The sequence below is a fragment of the Uloborus diversus genome, chromosome 1 (genome assembly GCF_026930045.1).
Source record: "Uloborus diversus isolate 005 chromosome 1, Udiv.v.3.1, whole genome shotgun sequence".
NCBI lineage: Eukaryota > Metazoa > Arthropoda > Arachnida > Araneae > Uloboridae > Uloborus > Uloborus diversus.
The window spans coordinates 179,521,891-179,534,548 of record NC_072731.1 but is presented as its reverse complement, the minus strand read 5'-3'; the positions used below and the strand labels follow the sequence as shown (position 1 = coordinate 179,534,548).

At 33.4% G+C, this 12,658-nt stretch overlaps 1 protein-coding gene across 2 annotated transcripts in view; it reads left to right on the top strand.

Annotated features, from left to right (window-relative positions):
* LOC129233677 (alpha- and gamma-adaptin-binding protein p34-like) overlaps positions 1–12,658 on the top strand; it is a 71,705-nt gene that overhangs the window by 50,650 nt on the left and 8,397 nt on the right. For both annotated transcript variants that reach the window (XM_054867659.1, XM_054867667.1), the window contains exon 7: positions 10,228–10,308. In XM_054867659.1, the coding sequence (XP_054723634.1) occupies positions 10,228–10,308 (81 nt within the window). The remainder of the gene's footprint in view (positions 1–10,227; positions 10,309–12,658) is intronic.

The window sequence follows — 12,658 nt, the reverse complement described above, 5'->3', positions numbered from 1 at the left end:
ACAATTTTAGAATCTGATGTCCTAAGCCAGCTGTGTGTAGTAAATAGAAATACTACTAAAATGGCACATGATTTGCAGATGACTACAAAGGAAAAAATGCTTTCGTTGTAGCGATACTGTAACAGAAGTAAAAGTGCTAAAATACAGAAATTCAACTTGAAAAAAGCTTTTATTACCTAAAACAGTGCAGATAAGAACTCTCAGTTCAAAGTACATGCAGGAATTTTCTGTACATCCACCCCATCTTTAGTTCTTTTTTTCAGTTCTGTGCTGTTTAACCTTAATTTTGAATTCAGCTGCAAAGTTTTCAAATAGCACATTTCAAATTTAAAACTTATATGCAATAAGTAGTTAATTTATGACACACCACGCATCTAAAAATGCATCACTTGTGATAAAACTATATAAATATTAGCAGAGAAATATTGGGAAAACGAATTCTTTACTATTTGAGAAAATTTATTGATAACCTTAAATAACCTTAAAATTGCTAGAACTTCTACTCATTTGTGGCAAAGGAAAGAACTATACCACAAACATCAAAATTTTTATGGGAGTTTGGTGCCACTGATGGCACCTTTCGCGCAACACATCATTGAAAATAAAAACATACTATTTTTACTCATTTTGGCAAAAAACAGTATTTTTTCGAAACTTCAACCCAATTGCAGCAGATCAAGAAATTGTGCAAAAAAATTAATTGCAGCAGATCAAGAAATTGTGCAAAAAAATTCAATTTTTTTTGCATTTTGCTCCACCAATGGCACCTTTCTCACACTACCCATCATCGCAAAAAAAAAAAAAAGTTGTTTTTTCGCCCACCCTATTGTACAAGTGTCTCTCCTCTAACACAGTTAATTCATACTTTGTAGTGTCAAAACCTTGTTATACTAGACCTATCAGAAGTTATAAAAAGAGAAAAAGTTATAAAGTATTTTTTACTTATTTTTTAAACTAATTAATCATGTACATAACAAAAATCAGGTCAATATGTATTGTTGTGTATCGAAACTTGTTTCATGTTATATCAAAACTGTGTTATCTGAGACTGAAATAATGCAAATCAAGCAATGTGTTCTATGTTATGTCAAAACCAAGTCTGAAAGTGCAAATTTTTTAATCGCTGAAATTTTGGGTCGTTAAAGCATACAATCAAAAACTAGGAACCAAAATACGATCCAAATATATGCCCCACGATCCAAAACTAGATTTGCTATTAACCATACAACTTAATTCTTTTCGTACCTCAAATTAAAATATTATGGAAATATGATCCAAATATATGCCCCACGATCCAAAACTAGATTTGCTATTAACAATACAACTTAATTCTTTTCATACCTCAAATTAAAATTATTATGGACTACAATAATACTTTCTTTACTAAAAATGAAACGCATATTTTCAGAAGGAAGTCTGAACTTTTCTGAGCAATAAAGTTTGTTTGAGCAACAACAACAAAACAAAAATATAAAATGAAATAGAGTAATAGGGAAGTTTTCGATTTTTCAATTTTATTTTTATATGATAGAGTAACATCATAGGTGAAAATTTTTTTGCGATACGATAAGTAGTTTTTTATAATTAATTTTTCAAGTTCAAACACTTGTGACGTCAAATGACATAGGAAGTGACGTCATGCGCTCTTCCGATACGGGAGCAGCTGAAGGACATGCAGTTGGCTTCGAAGACGAAACGTAAAAAGCTTATCTCCTCGCATTTAACTCCTCTCGTTTCTGGAACATTAAATCTCTCATCCTCTCGGAAATATTCGAATATCATCATTGATGTTACTTGAGGAAGATTATTTAGATTGTGCTTTAACGAATCCGGCCTCCAGAGTGTGTTCAAAAGTATTATTGAATTTCTAAAAAATAAAAATATCAGCGTGCTCAAAATGTCCGTACGAAAACAAGGGATCTTCGGCGGAAGGCTGCCCATTAGTGCCCTGTGACATAAGCTCGTGACATTTCAGAAGAGCGCACTTTTGCGCGTGGATTTTTAAAAATTCATTAAGAATCAATCACTGTTTTAAAATTCGGCAATTGTGAATTTTTTAGTTTTGAGGGTCAATTAACAATATCCAGTAGAAAAAATATGAACATTTAATAGGTTGCAACTTCCCTATTCTATTTACTTTATGTCATATTTCGTTTTGGCTAAATTTTTTTATTTATTGTTTGCCAAACTTAGCTTGCGTTTAATCCTAATGTTATCTTCTTACAATGTATTGGAAACAAAATAATTTTTATCTTTTTGCTTGAACAAAATGAGAAAACAGTCAAACCAAACTTTTGAGTTAGAGATAGGCACAATTTCTCACATTAGTTTCTTTAAAAAAAAGCTTTTTAGAGTTAATATCATCCATTTTTTAGCAGTGTGTGGAACAAAAATATAACTCAATCTTTTGAAGTTTGTTTCGTATCAAAATTGTGCACTATTAAATTCAAGTTTTGTAGAGTGTAATAATATCAAAACCGTGTTGTAGAAGATCCGTGTTATATGAGGGAGGTCCGTATATATAAATGTACTAGAGGACCAGTGGCGGATACAGCCGGCGGGCAACCGGGCATCTGCCCGGTGGGCCGGTCATGCTTGGGGCCGATCAACTAACAGCATAGTCTTTCGGGCTTGTCTACTAACAGTAAAATGTAAATTTTGCGCGCATGTGTTTAGAATAACGCAAATTCGCAAAACACTGCCTCAGCTCCTCCTTACGCATGAGTTATAGCTTGCGGGTGGAGGGAGGTAGGGCCGTCACCACAAGAGGGGGGGGGGAGGGGAATTTCTGAAATGGGGTTGCCCAGGGCCTGATTACCACACAGGCTGACTGTGTCTAGGCCTGGGCCCCATGTTCCTAAGGACATTTTTTAAAGAGACATTTTTTAAAGAACACATTTTTTAAAGAATTATGCATAGCATTGCCACGATATGAAAAATACACGTATTTTTTAAAAAATAAAAAATTATGACTTATTAATTGGAAAAAAAAACTTCTTTAAAGGGGAATTTTTAATCATTCTGCCAGTAACGAATTTACTTGGTCACAATTATGAGGGGGCCCAAAGGGGATTCATAAATGCACATAAGTGATTTATACATAATTGTGTGAATAGACAAAGAGACCTCCAAAAGTGCATTTGTGCTTTAAAAATGTAAATCAAACACTGCATTATCTTCGGGGGACCTCCAAACTAATGTGGGCCTAGGGCCTTACTTTTAGTTAGTCGGGCTCTGGGGCTGCCAATATATTTTTAGTGGTATAATAAAAAATAAATGAATAAATTAAAAAAAAAAAAAACAAGGAAACTTTAGCGGTCGTAAAACGTTAAAATACATTTGGTCTCTTTGACGCTTTTATTTATAAATGACAATTCACAATTGCTATAAAATGCAACTGAAGGAGGTTTGTGAAAAAATTGACCTTTGTCATTTTTTTCCCGGATCCGTTTTTGCTCTCGGCAACCCTGTTTATAACAATTGGAATAAAAGTAACACAAAATTTTTTTCCATAAAATTATTTAAAAATATACAATCTTAAAATACCATTGAGGAGCATCCAGTTTCAAAAATTTGCTGGAGGAAAGTACTCAAACTTCTCCCATTTTTTTTTTTAACATTCCCAAAGATGGTCTAAAACTGTTTTTAAATTAACAGTGTCAAAAACTTTCTGGGAAAGTGCCCCGTCCCCCCCTCTCTCTCGGCATCATCAATGAAGAACGTTTTAAATCTCGTTTTTAGTGCTTCAATTTCGAAAATTTTCCAGGGAGAGTCTCCTGAAAACTCTTTTTCCTAACTTCACTGAACGTCAGCAAAAATTTCAATTTTGGAACTTAACTTTCGAGTAATTGCAGGTGCCCTATCTTGACTAAAAAAGGCTTTTAAGACTTCAATTTGAAAACTTTCTGGTGGATGGCCTCAGAATCTATCTCGACTTAAAATCACCAAAGATCTTCTAAAACTGGGTTTTTTAGAGCTAATATATTTTTAAAAATTTCAGAGGAGAGCCCCTGGAACTGCTCGTCATACCATATACTCGAAGATAATTTAAAATTCTGTTTTTGGATTTCCACTTCTGAAAAATTGGAGCAGGCGAACACCTGAAACTATGTTAACGTAACATCACCAAATATTGTCTAAAATTGAGTTTTTAAGACTACAATTTCAAAAAAATTTCGGGAAGGGGGGCCCCCTATTTCAGACTCAATGTTAATCTTTCCATTAAGTTTATATTGTTAATACTTTAATGACTCCCAGAAGTCAGAAAAGCTAAGTCCACTCTCTCTTTGTATTGATACATGCGTTTGAAAAAATATTAAGGGTCTGCCAAACTCGTACCCGACCCCCTCCCACCAGGTTTTTGACCTCGAATCGAGTCTGGGGGTCGTCAGGATATGGTCAGGGCCGCGCCGTCCCTATGTGCAAGGTCGTGCGATGCATGGCGGCGCCAGAACCAAAAAGGCGCCGAGCTCTACCGATCAAAAATGCTTCAAATGAAGGAAAAATAAACTCTAAACCAAAAGTAAAATGGAATTCTTCATTATATCTTATACAGACAGTAAAATTATACTGGCGATAAAGCGTCTGATCGTCGGACTTGTGAGTTCGATCCTCACTGTCGAAGATCCACCGTCTTCATTAATGGTGACTGGGGGACGTTAAATGTTCTTGTGGTCGCAAAGTCCTCCAAGTGAAACGATACCTCTGGGAATGCTGGACCAGGGAATGCTCGGTTTCTGGACTGGATCAAAAAATCAGAGCTGTCTTCAGGGTCCCATTCAACTGGTTAAGCCACAAATAGTGGCAGGTATGGGACTCTGGAGTGAAAAGTGAAATTATACTGCTTAGTGTTAATTGAAACAATTAATACGTCTTGCAGAGAATCTGAAAGGAAAAATTATTGACTTGTGACTAATTATGCTATTCAAAAGCGCTATCTTTTACACTGAAAACAAGCGACTTAATTAATGCATACATTAGCATTTTCCTTCCTATCCTATTCCTATTCAGAGTCACAACTGACTACAACTGTATTTATGTCGAGGACTGCATACTAAGTGCCTTGCCTCCATTATTTTATATACCGATAGATGGCAGCACCATCACCGGATCGAACAGTTAATGAGAATTTAGAACTAGTCTAGGTGCTAATAGCTACCTGGTGCTAGCACCCCCAGAGGAATCGTTTCACTTGGAGGACATTGAGACCACGAGCATATTTAACGTCGCCCAGTCCCCTTTAATGACGACGGTGGATCTTCGACCATCGAGGTTCGAACTCAGGACCCTCGGCCCTGAATCCGACACTCTACCGATCAGGCTACCACGGCCCATTTTCCTTCCTAATGTGGAGCCGCGAATGCTATTTCGGTATGTCTATGTTACACGAGATTGAGCATACAAGGAGCATGAATTTGCTTATCCCCATTTTGGTTCTTGTGCTGAACATCTTGTATTATAATTGGTGCAATCATAGTCTTCTTGTGATTTTTCATTCGTTGTAATTCCACTGTCCACTGTTTCATGTTATCATACATAAAAAAAAAAAAAAAAAAAAAAAAAATACGGTCAGCACATTTGCATATTACTTAGAAGTGCATAATATTTATGTATTGTAAACAATGTTTTAGGTTAATTTTTTAGTTCCAAAAACTAACGAGTTGTCCATTATTACTCGATTCCCCCCCCCCCCGCCCCTCTTTTATCTCGTTAATTTTTTCGCATGAAATTAAAAAGAAAAAAAAACTTTTGAGAGACTATGTATTTGTTTTGGATCTTAAATTCAATGCTTTTTGTAATTGTTCTGTATTTTACAATTTTTGATTTTACCGGAAATGATTTTAGTTTCAGATTTTAAGGCTTTAAGGGGAATAATGTCTACTTCAATTTTGAAATCTATTCAATACTCTGTTGTCATGTTTTGACAGACATAACACTTTGAATAGTTATTTATCAATTAGATAGATATTTAAAGCATTGTTAACACTGCTCAGTAAAGTGGGTTTTTCACAATTCTCTATATTTTGAAACATTTTCTTCAGAAACAATTTAAATATTGATCAATATGAAGTCCAGAAATAGACATCTTGCTTTCAGGACAGTATATCAAATATTAGAAATTTAAGCTGCAAGCAATAATTATTTCGATCATATTCCAAGACTTTTTAAAAATTGTTGGGGTAAAAAGTTTTGATTAACTGAAACTGTCAATCTCTTTTTTAACGGCAGATCAATGCACGGTTTCCAAGAGAAAAAGTCAGATTCCAAAAGTAATTCCAATTGTCTCTCCCTTACAACCGCCCATACTCGAATAACTTTGAGATGTGCAGTAAAAACATACACTGTGCTCCAAAATTGAAAATTTACAAATTGTTTTTCTTTTAATAAATTAAATGCCAAACGTATTTTTTTCATATTACATTTGTCCACAAAACCTGACTGCAGGAGTTAACTATATTTTGCTTTAACGCCAGTGCATACAGGCGCTCAAAAGACATTTGCACTACGGCGCCAATCAGGCCTGGCGCGGCCCTGGATATGGTAGTATAAAAAGGGGGATGTTTATGACAGGGCCCAGTAATTAACAGGGCAATTAAGTTACTTGTTATGACTGGAGAAAAGGACATACTAGCCAATCAGTGTTATCATTAAGGAAATATTCACTCAAGTTCCGGGCATTATAAAAATACTTAAATGGACAATTACAGTTACAATTTCCCCCCAAAATAAGGTTTAGCTAATACTGTATCAATTTGTTCACCATTAAAGCGCAGAAGTGTTCATATGTGTTAAATTTTGTTTAAATAAAACATATTTAATTGTTAAGAATAATTTCCTCATATATAAGTGATATCCCAATTGTAACGTTAGGTAAAATTTAATATCCATAAGAGCTATGGGGCCGCTACATCTCCTAATGCCAGGGCCGATTTTTTCAACCAATCCGCCACTGTAGAGGACCCGACAGACGTTGTTCTGTTCAAACTTTGTAAATTGAAAAGTTAACAAATTTCAATAAACTATCAAGTGTTTGAACCGTTCTGTTGAAAAAAATAAGTAAAAAAAAATGGTTTAAGCTGCTATGGTGTCACACAGAAGTCGCATATTTATTACAACTTGATTTATCTAATGCCCACTGAGCAGTTGTTTTATTAACTATTTTTTCTCCCGTACTTGATGGTTTGTTTCTTCAGCCATACTCAAAGGATAAAAAGCGTTCTCAGATATTAAGTGTAAAAATCTAACTACCCATCTAGAACAAACGGGAAATCTCGCTGTAACATCCCTCATATGAAAAAGAATAAAACAATCGAAAGGATATCGCGTTTAGAAAAATGATAAGGGTAAAAACAGTTTTCTGAATAAGCCAAAATCACTTATCCTCCCCCCTTCCGATGTAAAATAAACACATTCTTTAACTAAAATGACTAAACACTCTTTAAAAATGAAAAACAATTTTTTGCAATTTGAAATATTTCGCCAAATAAACAAAAAATACAACAAATCATATTAATAGTAGCCTTAAAATGTAAAAAAAAAATGATCACGCAACTGTATTGTTTGCAGCCAAAGTTGCCAAGCCACCACGTTACTGTAATCCAGCCGATCAGTGAACGTAGCCAACTCCGGCCGATCAGCGGTCCGATCTTTTGAGCTAAAACTTTTTAAACTTCATATATTTCCTAATTTGTTCTTTCTGCCAAGGATAAAGATCTTCCACTGCACTGATCTGTTGTGTACAGAACTACCCTGTTGTAATTTGTCTGGACGAAAATAAAATTTGTTTTGTCTTAAAATTTCGTCATCTTTTCTTTAATAATGTACTGATTAGTTTGATAATCCTTTTAGTATTCTTGCCATTGGTGAAAAACTCAGATATATTTCAGCCGAGATACAAATGTTGCTAGGTACGGTACTTTCTGATCATTTGGTTAGGAAAACCTAAAGCACCGATCAGGTTACATGGTTCAACTATGACGACAGAACACACGTTTTGCGTGAACCTTCCAGTACTTTACTTTAAAATATATCCCGGGACCTAAAATGACTGCTTTCAAGAAATGAAGGCTTCACTCTCTCTTTATCTCTCTCTCTCTATCTCTACGTTTTATCTATTCTCAATTGACATATCACAGTAGGAAATTTCACTACAAAAAGCAGAGCTGGCTTTCTTATTGTCCTTTGGCAACGGGTTAAATATTTATTTCAGTTCTTCCTCAGCAATAGGTTAAAATAAATATTAATCATTAAAATAAATATAACCATCCAATGTTTAAATTAATTAATTGACAAAAACGTTTCCGATTCGATCCATTGTGCTTCGAAACCATGCTAGCCACAACTTAATTACACACAAAAAATTTGATCAAAATCTGTCCAGCCGTTTAAAAAAGCCTTATGGTGACAAACGTCCGCACAGAAGATTTTTATATATTGAGATATGTGTGTGTGTTACTGTGAAAGAGAAAAAATAGAAAATGTCGACTTTCACCTGTAATTCACTGGAGCTATTCAGTCTGTGGTCGCTGTCTTTGGTTTGTTAGTGTTGATATTCACCAGCTAATGTTGACATTTACCAGATTTTCGACTTTCAGAGAAGCATATACATATGAGGCAGTGAGAAGCAAAGGGATGTAAGTGCCAAAATTTAAAAAAATCGAGAAAACCTGTACAAATGGTAGGAGAATCTCTCCTCTGTTTTGGGGAAAGAGATAGAACTTAGATAGATAGAAAAAACTAGAAGTATCCCTGGTTGGTGCTGCTATATAGCAGGATTTAGAAAAAAATTTCAGTGTAAGCCTACCTAGGATCTAAACATCAAATGCCTTTTTTTCAAAACTTTAAAAAGTTCACTTACATCCTTTTGCTTCTCACTGACACATATGTAGTTAAATCAAATGGAGCATTTCACTGATAATAAATATAGCAAACAATGAGTTAAACAGTAGATAAAAATTCTAACAATTTAATGAGGCTGGGTTCATTAGCAGTTGAAATCTCAAACTAGGGTATGTGTAACATTGATGTCAATGTTTTCAAAACATTGATGTTTTTGCCATTCCTGCATTTGAATGATTGCGGTGGTAGAAAGAAATGCTCATCAAGTAATGAAACTACTGTATTTGTAATGTTTTTGTAGTGTAGTGAGCTATTTGAAAAAAGTAGTATATTAAACAGTGCAATACAAAAAAAAAAAAAAAGCTGTTTAGCTTTTCCCAGCAACTACTTGTAACGTTAGTTTAGTAAACAAACAAAGTTCAAATTAATTTGACTGTTGCAAGTCTTATGCAAGTAGATCAGCGGATGCAGTGGTATATAATAAAACCTGTGAAAAAATATCTGACCTTTCATATTTTGGCTCAATCTGTTTGATGCCAACTATTTGTTGGGTATCTTTCATTAATAGATTGAATTTTCATATTTTTCCAATAGTTGCATTGATTAGTGCATGGCTTAGGAAGAAAAGATTATGAATAAGTAAGGTGACCATACATTCTGTTTTCAGCCATCCTCTACTATTGTCCCCTCACATACTACTGAAATGACCTGTTTTCTGAAACAGCAGAACATAACAATGAATTCTTCAACCAAACATCACTGGGTGGAGCTATTCAAGCATTTTTATATCAATAAATTAAATCATGCATAATTGTTTAACATATTTCATGTTTGCTCTGATCCACTCATTTAAAGGGTATTTTCTCTTTTGTCTAATTCAAAGACTAATGGAAAAAGCACAGTTGCTAATCGCAGTTCATAAAGCAATGCTTTTAAAAGTAAATAGTATGAAATAATGCCAAGAATTTGATCACTCTTCTTGTTCTCCACTCTCTTCATTACATTTCATCAACTTTCATCCTCCTTCTTTCAAAGCATGACACTTTTAGGTATGACCCTAAGTGTGTGCTTCGATACATTTTAATGAACCCTATTAATTACATATAGATTTTTTCGCCACAACACATAACTAAATTTGTACCTTTTAAAAAAAAGTTCATCTTATTTACATTAACTTTAAAAAATTCCCTGAAAATTGCTCCAGTAGTAGTAAAAATGTTATTTTTTTAATTTAATTTTGCTATTGGTAAAGTAAAATTTAAATAAGTTGGTAAAATCATTTTTATGTCTTATTTCTGCTTAGTAAATAGAAATATATATAAATCTCTCAATTAAAATTCATATTGAAGATAATTTTTTCACATCTAATTGTGTGCAATTGATTTTTAGGTCGAACTCCTGCATCTAAAAATGAAAAGCAAACCTTTGATAATTCAGAGGAGAAAAAGAATGCAGAAAATGCACCATCAGGTATTTTTCCTATGTTTTTTTTTCTTGTGAAGTTGTAAAAGTCACTGACTGTATTTTTTAATACATAAAAAATGAGGAATGTCCCATTTGCATTTCATATGTAAAAGAAGCAGTCAAAAACTTTGTACAGTGAAATGAGTAAAAATATGACAACGTTTATACATGTACAAATAAAAGCAATTAAAAGGAATTAAAAAACCTCTACAAACAACTGCTTCAAAGTTCACTTGTCTGTCATTAAACTTTGTGTTCCATCGTTCTTTTCTGCACTGATGAAGGGGTTTGGTTTTCTAACCCCGAAACGTTTGCAGAGTTTTTAATCTCTTTTTAATTGCTATTATTCCTACATGTATACATGTTGTCATATCTTTACTCATTTGCATTTCATTATTGGCTTCAAAGTTATCTCAGCGTTTTAAATTACAGAGCATTTTAGTGAGAGGTTGTTGTAAAGAAAAGAGGGCAACTTGTAAACTTGCAATATGTTCAAAGAGTAGTAGGGAAAAAAATTCTTAATGAGTAAATTTAATTTCGGTACAATAGAGAGGTATACACATCCTTCCTTCCCAAAAATGATAATGCTCATCTCTCAAATGCTAAAATGCACTTGTCCAGAAGCAGACCCCCCAAGACTAGAGAATAAAACCCCTTTTAAACACCCTCTAAAATTTTCAGTACCACCGTCTGTATCGAGACACAACCTAGTGGACACCCGTAAGATAGACATGAATACAGACCATGAGTTATGAATAACAGTTTATGAGAATATTAATTACATAGCAAAAAAATTATGATGATAAAGTGGTGCATTTTTTATTTTTAAGCTTCAGCTTACCTACATTAAATTTCAAAAACAGTAGGAAAAACTTTGTGTTTGTCAATTTTATTCTCACATTGGCAAAATAAAATTTGAATGAATTAGTAAAATCATTTTTCAAACCTATTTCTGTTTATTAAACATACAAATGAGCAAATCTCTTTCATAACATCCATGTTGAATACATAAAATTATTATTTTAGGCAGAACTTTTGCATCTAGAAATAAAGAGAAAGAGAATGCAGAAAATGCATCTATAGGCAATTTTTATTTAGTGTTTTAAGATTTTATGAAATTTTTACACCATTTTTTATTGTAAAAAACCAAGAGTAAATTATTTGCATATTATTCTTGGCTACAATTATCTCACTGTTTTCAACTACAGACATATTTTTTAATGACCATAAAAACCAAAAGAAAAGGAGATCATGCTGTTCTGTGATAGGGGATTTTTTTTTTAATGAATAAATCTGATTTGGCTCCATTAATATAGGAAGTGAATTTTGAAGGACCGCCTGTGAGAATGCTTTTGTAGCTTCAAGCTTGTAGCTTGTAGGTTATGATATCTTGGCCGATCCATAAATAACATATTTTTTTAAAAAATACCAAGCACTTTTCATAATGCTCTCAGAAAGACAAAATAACTTTTCTGGGTCAGAAAGGACAATTTAAGAGTTCCTGTAGTTTTCGAAAATTCCAAGAAAATGACACCACACATGAAGAAAAGTGCGGCTCAAGTCATGAAGAGAATTTCTTATCATTACCTATGCATATTTATCTTATTGGGAAAGTTTAGTTTGAAATGACTAGAACCACACTTTTCTTCACTTTTGGTGTCATTTTCTTGGAATTTTCAAAAACTACAGGAATTCTTAAATTGTCCTTTCTGACCCAGAAAAGTTATTTTGTCCTTTTGAGTGCATTATGAAAAGTGCTTGGTATTTTCGAAAAAAAATCTATTATTTTATTTTTTTAGTGTAAATGTATTTCAGAAATAGAACAATTTTACCCTCACAAAACTTCACCTTATTTTTTCATATAAATGCTCAGTACTAAACGGGAAAAATCTATATACGTGTCTGAAACTTTAAGCAGTTGGCACTAAAATTTAATTCTTGTTCTTTTGTAGGATTTATGCTTGCTTATTTCATGCTTGCTTCAGAGAAGCCTTGATTCAAAATTTTCATTACGATTGCTTTTAACATTACTGTTGCAAGGCAACAAAATTCGTAACAATGGGTTTTATATTCAAACATTTAATAGGGAAATTACATGAAATTTGCTGTTTTCCATCCTAACTGAAATAATTTTATTTTAGAATTTTAATTTTTCAGTGCTAAGTTGTTCCTTAATATTAAGCAAATCATTTAGTGAAATCCCGAAGACAAAGGGGATCTTTAAGAGATCTAGTTGCAGAGATATAAGCAAAACCAGGCCTCAGATTTCTCCATGACAATCAGGCCAAGTATAATAAATGTGCTTAAAAGGGGGGGGGGAATTCATAAAGTTTTTTGTTAATATAATTATAGCAAC